This window comes from Panthera pardus, unplaced genomic scaffold (genome assembly GCF_024362965.1).
Source record: "Panthera pardus isolate Hobbes unplaced genomic scaffold, ASM2436296v1 HiC_scaffold_25, whole genome shotgun sequence".
Classification (NCBI taxonomy): Eukaryota; Metazoa; Chordata; class Mammalia; order Carnivora; family Felidae; genus Panthera; species Panthera pardus.
Window position 1 is genome coordinate 63132148 of NW_026526821.1, and position 16226 is coordinate 63148373.

The 16226-nt window shown below is 38.9% G+C and overlaps 1 protein-coding gene across 1 annotated transcript in view; it reads right to left on the bottom strand.

Annotated features, from left to right (window-relative positions):
- Window positions 1–2936: 2936 nt before the first annotated feature.
- LRPPRC (leucine rich pentatricopeptide repeat containing) overlaps window positions 2937–16226 on the bottom strand; it is a 107481-nt gene continuing 94191 nt past the window's right edge. Inside the window, exons 32-38 of the mRNA XM_019466137.2 lie at window positions 14241–14445; window positions 12344–12483; window positions 12096–12211; window positions 9514–9588; window positions 7560–7644; window positions 5216–5358; window positions 2937–3096 (exon numbers count right to left, since the gene is read on the bottom strand). Coding sequence (XP_019321682.2) covers window positions 3040–3096; window positions 5216–5358; window positions 7560–7644; window positions 9514–9588; window positions 12096–12211; window positions 12344–12483; window positions 14241–14445 — 821 coding nt within the window. The 3' untranslated portion in view covers window positions 2937–3039. The remainder of the gene's footprint in view (window positions 3097–5215; window positions 5359–7559; window positions 7645–9513; window positions 9589–12095; window positions 12212–12343; window positions 12484–14240; window positions 14446–16226) is intronic.

The window sequence follows — 16226 nt, forward strand, 5'->3', positions numbered from 1 at the left end:
GACTTTTAACGGGATTTTTAACTGAATTTAAAATTTAACTGGATTGCTTGTTTTTTTGAAAGTCAATCCCAGCCATATCACAGCACTGTGATACCGGGGGCGGGGGGGGGGGGGGGTACATTAACTTCTGTAAGCCCCAACTTTCTCATTGTGAATGTCAGGTAAGAGGAGCGTCCGATGCACAGTAGCGGGTACCCATGGTTAACCCCACAGAACACGTGGCCCTGACAACGGTACATGGGGGCTTGCAGCCAGGTCTGTGTGAGGTCCAGGGGTGCAAACACGACACAGAGAACTGGTCCTCAAGGAATTCATGAGCTGCCTGACACCTGCTCTTTTAAGTGGCTACAGGAGCCCTGGAGAGACAACGAATGTGCTGGGTGGGGAGAAGGGCCAAGAAGCTGCAAAGAGAATACCCCGATGCTGGCCACAATGAGCACGCCCAAGAAAGGAACAGGAGGGTAGGGAAGAGGGAAGTGTGCCTGGGACTGATCCGTGGTGGTCCCAGTCACCTGCATGGCGTGGAATGCTGCTGACACTCAATGCAGATAAAACCCCCTTCATTTTCAGTGTCCACTTACCATGTGTCCAACTGTACTAATTCTTGCCAACTTTGTACCTCAGAGATCTCAAATTAAATATCCACTTGTCCTTACAACAGAGAAGCTATGATTTCATTTGGTTCTCCACACACAAACCATACACCATTTAACAAAGAAATTCTGGTCGCAACAGAGGCCACCACACAATTTTTAATTAAAAATTTTAAGATTATGGGGCACCTGGGTAGCTCAGTCGGGTATATGTCCAGCTTCGGCTCAGGTCATGATCTCACAGTTCATGAGTTCAGGCCCCGCATCGGGCTCTGCGCTGACAGCTAGGATCCTGGGGCCTGCTTCAAATTCTGTGCCTCCCTCTCTGTCTTTGTCCCTCCCCTGCTCACACTCTGTTTCTCTCTCAAAAATAAACATAAAATAAAAAAAAAAAATTAAGACTAAAGTCCTTGAAATGATAAAAGTGGTTATACAAAAATTTGATAAAGTTAAAAATGAAGAAGCTCACAGGTTTTTGGGGTACAATTTATTCAAAGCATTTCACAATAAAATTATATTAGGTTCAAATACATGAACATATAATTACATATAAAACACTGTACTTTCCAAAAGTTTACAATGTTTACTTTTTAGACTGTTTCCTTGTAATTTTAGTCTAAAACATTATTGAGTTCTAGAATTGTGTCTGCTCTCTACTATTTGTTTCAGTTTTGCAATTAGACATTTAGAAAGCATTTATTAGCCCACCTAGAATATACAATTATATTTTAAATATTTAAATTCGAGGGGGAAGCAGTTATAGTGCTGTTTAGAGTGCTAATGATAGACAATAGATAATAGAATGCTAGATAATGCTATTTCCTCTGTACTACCCTGCATTTTATCAGAGTCCATATACAAGGCTGGCTTAGAGTCACTTCATACAAGTAAGACTACATTCTGTACTCTCAAGTCTCTGGCCCAGGCAACTGAGAAGTCCAGGGTAAGCCCCAAGGCCGTGCCTCATCTGAGAGACCTGTTTCAATGGAGATCAGTAAAATATTGCTCAACTAACTTTTGGTTAGTGTGACTGCAAAAAATAAGGCCAGTGGAATTCACTGATGGAGTGAGGCTCTTGGCAAATCCGACAATATCAAAACCACAACAGGTACGGGTCCTGCACCTGGAGCAAACAAAGGAGAGCTTCATTAAGTCCTCTAGGCCAGGACTCGACATTGGCTGAGGCCTCTGATGCGTTAGGTCTAACTGCAGAAAACAGAGACAAAGGAAACAATGCCACGATGACATTTACTTCTTGGCTTCCCTCCTTCAGCCTCCTCTTTCATGCTACTTGCAGGCTCTAGATGAAGGATGGTTGGTTCCATGAAGACTCAGGTTAGCAGCACAACCAGCATGAGGCCAGTTTACTTCCTGCAAGGCAAGGTCTCCCCTCGTGTAGATAGTGGGAACCACTGATTTCAAATGGGAGAAGCAAAACGCCAAAACAAGGATAAACCTCCAATAAAACATTTTCAGCTTTCTTGGTAATTAACTACCTAATCCCCAAATAGGTCACTGTTACATATTAAGATACTTTTGTAATGGTAAACTGTTTCACAACCCAGCCTGCATTCTTTTACAGTAATTACTAAACGATTTGGGGATAACTTTGACAAAACTGAATACAAACCACAATCTCCTTCCTATATAAGATCACATATTCATAGGATGAGTATGAAGTAACAAGCCTGGTATGGGATGTACCTATGCTGACAAACACCTGAAACCAAGACAAGAGGAAATGAGCTTCTCGGTTTCATGACCAAAGTAATGGCTAGGACTCAGAGGCATCTATGAACAGAGGCCCTTGGAACTCTTCGTGATAGAAGGGAAAGCATAGTGGGGAGTGTCCAGGCATTGGCAAATAGCACCCCGACCAAGAGCAAGCAACAGTCTGAGTTTCTGCTTTTCACTGGAAAACAAGTGCTAGATGACTTACAACATGGCTGCTAGTGCCAGCATTTTACAAAATTGGAAAATTATGCAGGGTTTCACACATGAAGAGAATTTCCTATCATAGAATAGCAAAGCCTTAGAAGGCGCACTGAGCATCATTTTGTCTGGCTCCAAAATTTTCAGGTAAACAATATTAACAAGCAAGTCTTAAATAAAGGAATAATATTTTATGAAAATAATGAACAAAACAGAGCAGGGGAGACATCAAGAGTGTTAGAGAGAAGAACCTTGAAAAGGTACAGCTTCAAACATCAGACACCATGAAGAAAATGCCGTATATTTATGTTGTAGGCAAAACCCCAACAAAGCCTAGTGACTAAGTGCACGCCATTGCTGTCAATAAGGTGTTGAACATGTACTTTATGAATAAAAAAAAAATACACAAAGTAACTTTTCATTTATTTATTCTGTCCTCTCAAATATATTTAAAAAATAACATTTTAGACATTGAACCACAAATACACACAAAATAAAGTAGTGACTGCTTATTTCACAGAGGATTTCCCCTTGATTCCTTTAGCTGCTTTGCATAAAATTCGAAGCTTTCCTGTTGAGACAAAAAGGGAGGGAAGTTACAAGTACAGTTTCTAGCAAGAGCTGATGGCACAAAACTCAGAAGTTATAAAATGCTGCAAAGTGATAGCAAAGACCACCGGGCCCATGGCAGCTGCTGTCTTCTCAAGCCTCCGCACTCCTTTCTATTCATGAAATCACCAGTTCAAGGGCCCCAAGTCCAGAGTTAAAGCCAGCACCAAGAGCCTCCACCGTGTGGGCACATAGGTATTTACGCCTGGGTACAGAAGGTTCAAATAAACATGGTGTACTAACTTGCAAATTAATGACACAATAAAAAGGAATTTGGCATGTATGATTTCTCTTATTAGAACAAAGCAAAACAAAATTTACTGGGCAACCAATTAAAAATGGGCAGAGGACCTGAACAGACATTTTTTCCAAAGAAGACATCCAGATGGCCAACAGACCCAAGAAAAGGTGCTCAACATCACTCATCATCAGGAAAAAGGCAAATCAAAACCACAATGAGGTAGCACCTAATACCTGGCTAGTATCAGAAAGACAAGAAGTTAAGTGATGGCAAGGATGTGGAGATAAGGGAACCCTTGTGCACTGCTGGTGAGAATGCAAACTGGTATAGCGAGTGGAAAAGGCAGTATGGAGGAGTTCTTCAAAAAACTAAAAATGGAAATACCACATGATCCAGTAAGTCCACTACTGAGTATTCACCAAAAGAAAACAAAAACAGCAATTTGAAAAGACATGCACCCTCATGTTCACCGCAGTATTATTTACAGTAGCCAAGACACGGAGACAACTTAAGTGTGCACGAGCAGATGAATGGATAAAGAAAATGTGATGTACGTATCATTATATATGTATGACACATACAACGGATTATTATTCAGCCACAAGAAGAATAAAATCTTCTCATTTGCAACAACATGGATGGACCCTTGAGGACGTTAAGCGAAACGGAATAAATCAGAAAACGTAGATACTGTATAGCCTCACTTACATGTGGAATATATAAAAACAAAACAAAAATCAAAAAACATAAAGCCCCAAGCTCATGGATATAGAGAACAGACTTGTGGTTGCCTCAGGTGGGTGAAGGGGGTCAAAAGGTACAAATTTCTGGTTATAAATGATGAAATCATGGGGATGTAATGTATAGGGCTAGAATATTGTAGTGCATGTCTTTTTTTTTTTTTTTAAATAGGCTTCACGTCCAACATGGGGCTTGAACTCAAAACTCTGAGGTTAAGAATCAGATGCTCTACCAACTGGGCCAAACAGGTGCCCCACATATTTTAAAGTAGCTAGGAGAGTGGATCTTGAAAATTCTCATCACAAGAAAAAAAAAATTTATAACTATGTGTGGTGTGGATGTTAATGGATTTACTGTGATCATTATAAAAAAAAATACCGAATCATTACGTTGTACTTCTGAAACTATTATAAGGTAACGTCAATTACACCTCAATAAAAAAAGAAACCTTCCTAGATGAAGAAATAAAAACCAACTTGTTTAAAATGAACAAGTAGGGGCGCCTGGGTGGCTTGGTCGGTTAAGCGTCCGACTTCGGCTCAGGTCATGATCTCACAGTCCGTGAGTTCGAGCCCCGCGTCGGGCTCTGTGCTGACAGCTCAGAGCCTGGAGCCTGTTTCAGATTCTGTGTCTCCCTCTCTCTCTGCCCCTCCCCTGTTCATGCTCTGTCTCTCTCTGTCTCAAAAATAAATAAATGTTAAAAAAAAAAAAATAATTAAAAAAAAAAATAAATAAAATAAAATGAACAAGTAATTAATAGGGACACAATATACTAGGCTATTGAAATACAGGCCATTAAATCCTATTTCAAGTTGAAATGATGACAGAACTGCCCCAAGGACATTTGATAAATCCATACCTATAGTTGAAGGTCTGAGACTGACCTTGTGTTTTAAACCTCAGCCCCAGAGTGCTCCGTTCTCCCACAGCCAAACTCACGGCAGGACTATTCAGTTCCTGAAGCTCTCCCCTGAGGGTTCTTCACAGAGATCTAATCCTCATGTAATTAAGTATTCAACTTATTTTTTTTTTACACATTAATATGAAGCATACGTAAATCTGTAGAGGTATTTTTTCTCCTTAATTAAGAAATACTCACAGGGGGTTCGGTGAAAGGGACAGGCTCACCAGCATTCTTCAGCAAAACTGCATAACGCTTTAGAAACAGATCATTCAATTTTATATTCCTTGCAGTCAAATTTTCATACAGTGCTTTAGCAGACGCAGCATCCTTGTCTAAGACTGAAAAAAAAGATATTAATCATAGATAAAGACCACCTACCTTACTCTCTTCTCAAAACACAGCCGTTCAAGGACTCCCGAATCCCTTTATCCCAAGGCAAATGAATAGTTAACTACTTTCAGCAAAAAGCCACATTCAGAAACTACCAGCTCCCTCCCTCGCTCTTCCCCACACCTCTAATTCAGCATTATTCAGTATAAAAGAGAAGATGATAAATGAGGCTATTAAGAGACCCAGGATAGTTAAAGTGGCCATAAACCAAAGTAAACATACACCATTCAACACTCTTCTGCTTAAAACCATACTTAAAAAAAAGAAAAATTTTTTAACGTTTATTTATTTTTGAGAGAGACAGAGACAGAGTGTGAGTGGGAGAGGGGCAGAGAGAGAGGGAGACAGAATCCAAAGCAGGCTCCAGGCTCTGAGCTTGTTAGCACAGAGCCCTAGGCGGGGCTTAAACTCAAGGACCACAAGATCACGCTCTAAGCCGAAGTCGAACACTTAACCGACTGAGCCACCCAGGCACCCCTTAATCCACACCTCGAAATCAAGCCAATTCAAGGACTATTGTGGGGAGGGTCATGTAAATTATGTGGAAATCTAGATCTACATCATGGTGAAGATCATCAGCTAAACACCACCAAAAAGACTTTCAATACATTCTCCTATTGTGAACTAAGCAAGTATGAGGGATATGCAGTTAGCTACAATGACAAAAATAATCTAAATACGTTAATCAATCTACATTAAAAAAACTACACACATCTACATAACATTAACGACTTACACTAATATTTCACTTAAATGGATGATGAAGTAGCCTAGGAGCTAAGTTTAGCTGGCTTTCCAGTTGTAGCTGATGTGCAGAAATTTTACTTTGAGGTTTACTATTGGGATCACAAGGTCTCTGCTAACAATCACTGTTGGTAACTCAACTCTTTAACATTTAAGCACCTAACAATCTCTACCCTACACCAGTGCTGTATAACCAATCCCAACTCCAGCACAGCCAGGGCAAGCCTGCAGGATGGATAGGAGAAGTCTAGGGATCAATCTCAGGATCTCCGAAAAGGGAGCGAGTGTGGGTGATTCATCAGCTCTCACTGGGCTTGAACAGATCTTTGCAGTTTGGGTGAAGTCAATTTCCTATCTATAAATCCTTTGTTATCCTCCCTCAGGGACCAAATCCTTTCCCTGACACTGTCAAGGGCACAGCCCAAACTCTACCATCTTCCAGGAAGCTATTCAGAAAACTCTTCCCTCTTGCCTTTCACTACCTTCCTGGTCTCCCTGCTCTTTCCTGTCCCAATTCCCAAGTGGGATTACAAAAGTCAGTAGCAGTTTTATGCTGTTTGACACTACTTTGTGGTATTTAGTCATTATTTAACATCTCCCAATCCCCCAAATGGAACTTTGAGAAATTTTGTGATTATTGTCTCTATTTTGAAATAGATCATGGTCACCTTGTAAGGTGGGGAGAAACGAAGAACCAGATGACGAATTCTGATTGCAGTTTGTTGTCCTGACAACAATAAAATCAACAAAGCAATTCTTTATTTAGCCCTTGCCTCATGTGAGCAAATCAGTTCGTGGCAGGTGGATAGGTGATCATCACTTAGAAATGAAATGCTTACATTTATCTTGACTACTGAGGAAACTTTAGCATGGTTCCCTTTCATGTGTGATGAGCTGGCAATCAGGGAGCAAAGTGCTTAAAAGAGTGGAATTTCAACTGTGGTTTAAAGTAAAATCTTAGGGCCCACTTTTAATGAAGAGGTCTGTTATTTCAGAAATGTAGGCAGGTGGGGAGGATACTGAAGAGGCAAGAAGGCAAGTCACGTGACAGTCTCATATATGTGCCTATTTCATGTTTTGTTTCAGGTGGCCTTGGGGAGACTGGATGGGTGCCCAGTGTGTACACTCAAGTGGACTTCCAAGTCTTGCCAGGAGCCCGGGATCCTATTCAACAAAGCTGGGCCCCTCTGAAGATGCCCAGTGATACTTTTTAATGTTAAAATTAGACGAATAATTGCCTATTTTTCTTAAATGTGCTTTTAAAACATACTCTGAAGCTAAGTCAATTATTTATATCATGATTACCTGATATTTAGGATTACTGTCTTTGAGCCAAAGACTTAGTTGACAACACTACAAATATCTAAATGACTTAAATACAACATAGTCAGATTAAACTTATTACCATAGCTTTTCATGATAGAAGTGTATGCTTCTTCCTTTTCAATTAATTCAGGAATCAATTCTAATAAAGAATTCAGAGTTGATGCCTAGGAAATTAAATACAGGAAATGTTACCACAGCTCAAAAGAAGAGTGAAATAAAACACTGGTATACGTACATTATATCAGAGAATCTTCACAACAGTTAGAACAGAACTGCCTATTCAATTTAATAAACTTTTTTCCCTTCTAGTGTATCTTAGTATTTTATTGCTGATTGGATAACTGACAGCCAAACAAACATTTTTCAAAAGTTAATGCAATTCCACTTACACTTCTATAAATTGTTTTCTAAAATATCATAAAGACTGCTTGCTTCTTTTGTCAACTAGTAACCTTACCAAGAAATTATGAAATCCTAAAGAGCAGAAACAGATTATCAACGATGTCTCAAGGTGCCAAGATTTTTAAACAAAATGTGAAGAATTCAGTCCTTCTGAGTTTTCATGCTTTGAATATAAACAGAGCATTTCCAGATACCCCTGGAATGTTTACTTGGTTACTTTCAGAGGTATCTAGACACGCCAGTGGGTTTGGTTCCTATAGTGACCTGCCATACTCTAGTGAGTAACCAAACACATTCCAATATTGCTGGATAAACCAAGGATGGATTTTATACACGACCTGGCTTAATTATTCTACTGTCAAACAGGCAGACAATGTAACTGGAATTTTTAAAAATCCTAATTCACTTTTTACATGTTTTCTCAACCTATATATCTGGACCTGCATCCTTCCAGGACTTCCTGCAATTTAAAGTCTCCTGGGAGGAACGTCCTCAACAGGTGTTTTACTGTACATTTCCTGTCCATCTTCCAAGCAAGGCAGTAGGTACTTGGCATGTGGGCGCAGACCCGTGTGTAGAGCGACAAATGCCTTTTAGATTCCTTATACTTTTTAATCCACAAATTAAAAAAAAAAAGTCTCTTTGAAAGGAAAAAGAGCAACCAATAAGTACTTCTGAAAAGCTGTTTGCTGTAAATAAATATGAGTAAGAGATAAAAAGTGCAACTGGGTAAATTAAAAACACCCCAAAACCAGTGTGTTAGCATGAGGGAAATTAAGGAGAACTAGACAGACTCTCAGACTAGAAACCTAAATGTTTTGCATAAAACAAACATCACAACTGGCACTTGGTTTAAAACTTTGTATGTGCCCAAATAAACTGACAATGAGGTTTATGTTGCTTCAGAGGTAAAATCAGACCTACAAATATTTTTTGGAACTGTACTTTTATTTTTTTTCACATCAAAAATAGGACTTGGCTTTGTTTTATACACACATACACACACGTAGCTTTTTAGTGTGAATGAGGTAACCACACAAATTGAGAACATTAATTTGTGGCACGTGCCAGTTTTAAAGCCAAGTGGCTCATCTACCTGACGGCTTGGACCTGAGAAATGGCTGGCATAGCCACCAGCACAGAGACGCTCTGCAGGAGGACAGCTCCCTCTGTAGGGCTTCCCCACTGTTAAATGGACCAAGTGACCTAAGCAACAGGATTTTTATCTTCCTTTCTAGGGCCCTGTCTTTCTTCTTCTTTTATTTTTAAAAGTCATCTCTGCTTATAATGAGGGGCTCAAACTTACAACCCTGAGATCAAGACTCGCACGCTCCATCGACTGAGCCAGCTGGGTGCCCCTGTAAGGGCCCTTTCTTGAGGCTCTTCACACACAACTACGTGAACAGGCGATTCACTGCATGAACGTGTTTTGCATTTCCAGGACAAAAGGAGTCTGGACTGACTCTGTCTCAGTATCTAAAAAAGTGAACAAGTATAGACAAGCAAAATCTTTGGTCTCTGTAGTGTTTTTATGTAAGGCACTGAACCAACAAGCTCTTCTGTGAAACTCAGGTCCCCGAACAAGACTGGCTTCTAGCCTCCCTGACTGGCCAGCAAATCCCGCACAGTACCTTTCCTGGTTTCCGAGAACTCCTAACGCAGAACACCAAGAAAATTGCAGTTTGTTCAGCAATCGCGCCGCATCTCTAAAAATTGAAACGTTATTCAGTAAGCGAAGGTTTTTGATAAACAAGGAGACCAAGGTGAATATTTCCAATTAACAAAGTTCACAATAATACAGTAATGTGTCATTACCAACAGGAAGGCCTAATTGTCAACCACTTTTTTTAAGGCAAGAAAAAGAAAACAAACTCCAGCTATGCCAAGCTTTTGTGAGTGGAGTGCTGTCCTTGGCACCGCGAGTATGAAGTTTGTTTAAAAAGAAAAGGGAAAAATTAAACCGATGCTTCAACAACCACAGAATAAGGTTTAGGACTGCAAAGAAAGAGGGGAAAAAAGAAGCACTATTCCTCTCCAATTATTCTGCCAAGCATTCACAAGTGAGCTAGGGATCATAAGGTTAATTATACATTTAATAAGGTGTCAGGGAGATAACTGCTCGTTTCTTTATAAAAATTAAAATGTACAAAGCAAGTTCTCTTTAAAGTATAATTACCTACACTTATGCATACAAAAGGACTGATTTCAATCTCTCTATTTTATAAAAGGCTTTCATTGCAACAGACAGCCAGCGCTTGAGAAAGAGACAAAAGTTAAACTCAAAAAAAAAAAAGTTTATATGACAGACCAGAGAAATCAAGTGTCTATCCCATCTTAGATGCTATAGTAAAATCAAATATGGCAAGACAATATTTTAGTTTACACTCATCACAGATGTCATTCTCTTAAGTTTCTAAGAGCACACTGTTCTTTCAAAGCTTTAAGACATTGTCAATACTAAAACGAATAGTCTAAAAAGAACTTCTGCGGACACACAGAGCATTTACATTACAAACTGATGTTTTCGACATCTGTGAACAAAATATTCTTCACCGCGGCAAGAATAATCTTTTACTGTTTGACAAGCAGGTAAAGGACAGGTGAAGGGTTTATCATCCAAAGCGTCTGTCTGCTGAAGGGGTTGACAACGAAGAGACTGTGGTCGATGTCTCAACGCACAGCTGCCACCAAGAGCCCTGCAGAGGCCGCCGTGTGAGTGCGGCTCCGAGGGCACAGGCACCCACCTCACCCGCTGGCCGCTGTGCACGCTAAGAGCCAGGGCGATGATGGCTCAGGACAAGCTGGCAGATAAAACAGCAAGTGCCACTTTCTGAAGAACTATCAAAATAGTGTGTTGAAATGGAGTGAATACTATCACATGTATAATTAGAGACACGTAATCCCCCCGGTAGGTACACTTAGATATATACAGATACGTACACGCAAAGATAAAGCTTTAGAGTTTATTTCTTTTAGGTGGAACTTTTAACACTAAAGGCAGCAAGACAAAACCACGAAAAGATTCCTGAAATCCCTATGTATGATCAACTGCCTTTGCTGTTTAGTTTAAAAAAAAAAAAAAAAAGGCGGGGAAGGGGAGAGGAGAAAAAAGTAACCAAACCAAACAAGAACATTCCCAATTAACTAGAATTTCTCTCTGTCCAGGAACAAAAAGTAAAAAAAAAAAAAAAAAACAACAACAACCTCAGAGGCACATGCCAATTTCCACCTTTTGCAAAACTGTTCACACAGGAATTTCTCAAGAACTCCTTTTAAAAATGGCTTGGGTTCTGTTGTCAAACTAGCTGAACTTCAAGGATTAAAACTAGGGCTCCAGCACAGGGGTATGGTTTCCCCCTCCCCATCTACCACTTAATATGTTTCGCAGCTCGTAAAAATGGAATGGAATATAGTACTACTTACTATCAGAAATTGGTCCCAGGCCTCAATTTGACACAGGGAGTCTACACAAACACTGCTGTTGGAGGGATCACGGTGACTGTTTGACTGCCACCTGCTGGGAAGGGCTCCCCAGCGGTGCCTGTTTGTGTACATTGCCAGTGGCAGCTCCGATCACCCACCGTTCTGTCGGCACTTGGCACAGCTTTATATTTAGTGCTGTTAAAATGGCATGAATGCAGTTGTCTCCTTCCCCGAAGATTGCTAATTTAACTGCAAGTGCGGGCCACAGAGACCTGCATTTGTCATTTAATGTGTCTGTGACACACAAGTGAATAGAAAGCAAATTCAACTCTTAATAAACCTTGAATAAGGCACTGAGAATGTTTGAGTATTCAAGTGAGAAGCTGTACTTGAAAAGCAAACATTTCCTACTTTTTGTTTGCAAACTGTGTTGCCATGGTGATGCAGTCTTTAGAGCATTAGAGAAATTAAAGTAGGAAATCAAAGGAAGGGCTTTGCATTACCTATCTGCACAAAAGCATTTGTCTTTAAATCGTTCAGCAAAACACATCTTCCCTCACTCCCCCTGAAATCGAAGGGCAGTTCTAGTCCAGTCTGGCATCTTTCAAACCAACAACCTCCCGCTTACAAGCCAGTCTTTGTCATGTGACCTGGATCCACAGTGAATTTAAATGTACTAGCAGCACTATGCTCTATTTCCAGTATGCTACCCTATACTTAGGTCTAGTAATTTCTCAGTTTATTTCCCATAAGCCACAAGCCCCACTGTCCAGATGTGGCGACTCGTTACCTGTAGGAGAGCTCTGGCGTCATCCACTTTGCCTGAATCCAGAAGCTGAAGGAAAAGATCAGTGACAGGTTTGTAAACTGCAAACTGATTGGCCAGTCTCTCTGCCATGATGCTTACTGAAAAAATAACAGGTAAGAAAACTCTTTTGTTTAAACTGTAGTATAACTCATCCACCAAAGAAATCTGGTCCAGCCTCACCAGAGAGAAAATGTGCTTCTGTGTTCTTTTAGCAAGAACAGCTCACTTACTCTTTTCAACTGCTGGTTCCAACTGCTCCTCTATTACTTTTCTGAATAAGTATGTCAAGCCAAAGTACTGGGGTTTCACGGTTTCATTTCCAGAAGTAAGCATATTTTCAATGTTTTCAATTGCAACATCTATGTTATTGCTGTCAAAGAGTAAAACAAATTATTAAAGAAGTATTTGCTTTTGTATTAATCTTGTAGGCAGTTTCAGTATAAGAACTTAAGAGATTGACACATACAAATACTTTAGGAAAAAGTGAAAACAGATTTACAACTAACCAGATAAAAACCACTAGGCAAAGCTGAACTCCACTTTTAGGTCACAAAAGCAATTGCTAGGCAGTTTATGCTACAATAATCGAAGTAGTTGCTTATTGTAAAACACTGCCCTAGAGACAAGATCAAACAGCTAATTAATGACAGTCCCTTAAGAAATAGTTTACCTTAAATATTTGATTTTGTAGCTCTTTGGGTATCAAATGAAAACTTGTTTAAGTGCTCTAACTTCAGCTTTCTGATCTACAACTGCTTCCTGCTGCATGAGGTGAAGATAATAATTGCATAACACCTCAGGATTCTTCAAGCTGCTGCTGAGGTCTTCGAAGGGCTATTTGCATGTCTTTCATCCAGTCACATCAATTTGTTTTTGTCAGGTATCATACATTTGAAAAATAATTAATTTATACTAAGATTCTCAGAAAAAAGTACCTCTACACTCAAAAAAAAAAAATCAATTACATGGCCCTATTTAACAAGTTATGATAAAAAATGATCTGTATGACTATCTTTTTGGCCAAGGTACTCCTAACTGATACTTTACAGTCATGATATGGTACTCAGAATCCAAATAATCAATTTTTTGTTGGAATTCTTACCTAAAACATAAGAACCCTCTAATAAAAATGAACACCCTGTTACAGTAAGTTTTTCTCATGGGTTTCAGTGAGAGAGTTCCTTAATAGTGAATAAAATCACATTCTCTACATCATATAAAACTGTGTTTAATATGGTAGCATTTTAAAATTCATCCAGATCTTACTTGGAAAGTTTCCTTGATCTTCTAACCTAAAATAATCACATTCTCTTATTAAGGGAAAATTCAAAGTTCTATCTGGCAGGGGGTGGGAACCATTTTAAAAGGAAAAAACAAAACAAAACACAGCTTTTCTGCCCAAAGAAATAGAAACAAACAAAAAACCCTGCAAAAACAAACATTATATTTTGATTATCGCAACCCATCAACTGTATGTGAGATTAACTACTCAAGAACAAAGCACGCAGAGTGTCGATTCCATAATTATCCCATGAATCTTTAACTTAGGCAACGTACTTTGCTAGAGACGTTAATAAAAATCAAGTTCTGATTTACTGCTACAGTGGCATGCATGTCTCCATAAGGAATCTAGAGGTGATGGTAAAAGAACCACCTCTAAACACCTCGCTTCCTATGCGTGTGTGTTGACAGCAGGGATGGGAAGGACGGTGGGGGAAACAGAAATGCCTATTTTTAACAAGCTTGCTTGTCCCTCCGCACTCACAATGTTCTAGCAGAGTGTCACCCTCAGTGTTGCTGACAATCACATGAACTCATTTTTCACGTTCGTAACAGTGTTTCAACACAAGGGCCTGGCATGCACATGAAGAAAGTTACCACCATGGAGAAAGTTTCACAATTTTGAAAAATTTGATAAATGTCATTCGTTGGTCTAATTTAAAGCTAAAACACATTTTGTAACACATAATTATTCCCTAATAGTTCGAGGACAATCAGCAACTGACATCAATATTTCCTCTGTGTTGATATGGCTTCTAATAGCCTAAGAAAAGTTTTTAAAGGTGGTATTTGAGATAATGTTCCTTCTAGTATCCCGTGAAAGAAAAGAAACTTGAAAATACTCACTTCTTTATTTGTGCCAAAGCAATGTTATTGATGAAAACCATATTTGAAAGTCCAATTGAATCTTCAAGTCCATTTACCATCTTCTGAATCTCCTGTATACTTTCTACATCACCCTTCAAGGCACATGCCTGAATAAGGCGGGTCACTGCTATCCTAGAAGGTGTTTGCTCCAGATCTAAGGCGGTTTTTAGCGTTTTTAGAGCCTCTACAACAGAAAAGCAGGTGACAGAGTTCTTCTTTTATGAACCGTACTGACTAATGCATTTTGAAAACCAGCTTTTAGATACGAGTACCAAATGGCTACACACAAAAAGCTATGAATAATTTATTCTAGATTACAGAAAACATTAATACTTTATGAGAAACCTAAAAAAAATAATGATCTATCTGGCTATCTATAAAATATCAGAGGCCAGAGAAATTTCTTCTTTAAATCTCAGAGAAAACACAAATGTTACTGACAGCACATGGGTTCCCTTCAGGGATAACATTTAGTGACCAATTTTAAGGAAACTGACAAGTTCAGAAAAAAAGAAATAATTTTAAAAATTAAAGAGTCTCCATAAATACTGTAACTTCTACCACATTCATACTTTACCAGATTTTATTACATTCAAACATTACCTGCTTATCCAAATCTAATATCCCAAAGATTCATCTTTGGAAACAATGTCTCTCTCTAAACAGGAGCGATTACACAGAAGCAGCCAAACTAGAACATTCAACTTCCACACTAACAAATTCATTTTAAATGACTGAACACTTGGTAGATACAGAAAATAAAGATCATCAGATTCCCATGGATATAGCCACAGGTTTTTTTTTTTAAGTATCATACTTGTAAGTACTTGATTACGGATAAATACGAAATATCTTGATTTACTGACTCATGTGCCAGTGTAGCGAAATCATTACATTAAAGTAAAGTGGTAGACTGGGGGGAAAATTTAACACTTAGCCTAACAATCACTACTGCTATCAAGAAAAACTTCACGGCTTTTTAGAATTAAAGCAATGTAACCTAGAAAAAATGGAGACTCTGAAGGCAGCTTCCAAATGAGAACAAACCTATCTTTTACAGAAGAATGAGGGAAAGGGAATAACTAAACAGTCTATTAAAAGTGCTAAAATAAAAAAAAAAATACGCTCAGTGTTTATTATTGAGGAAACCATTTTTAACTACTACAAACAAAAAATCCAAATCCGTGATTCTCAAATGGGAAAAATAGGTACTTCAAAAGGCACATTCTCTAATATTTTGTAAATACACATGTATAACTAGGAAACAAAATGTTATTGATATTGTTTTAATAATATAATCTATGAAACAAGCTTGATAAAATCTTCTTTAACTGGTAATCACACATAGATAATCAACTTAAAAATATTCTTTTAACTAAGAATACAGGCTGCTAGGGAGGATCTTCCCACGACTGGATCAAAACAGTACCAAAAACAAGATAACAATAGTGTTGAGCATTTACTACACGTAGACACAATAGTCAGCAGCTACAATCACAACTACCCTTCTGAAGTAAGTACCAATTTTATAAGTGAGAAACTGAGACAACAGAGTTTAAATAATTTGCCCAAGGTCATATTGCTAGACAGCAACCCAAGAATCCAACACCCCTACACCTGCATCTACGGGTGCATGTGTGAGTGAGAGAGAGGGACTGGGACAACAGACCATTTTATGTCCACTCAAAGGGAGCATGGGACCTTAGAACCTAAATCAAATTCCCAGAACAGGAATTGCCTTCCATATAGTTTAGGACCCAAGAGACACTCAAACGGTACCCATCCACACTCTCTCCCTGAGTCCTTTTCACAGTCTCCTTAATTTACTAGTAACACTGATTATATTGCCAAGATGCCATATAAATCAGCTATTAATATTCCAGAACAGTATACGCTTACAAAATTAGATTAAGATTGAACTGGCTTTATTTTTCTGCTTTAGATGGCATTGAGAAAAAGAAACCT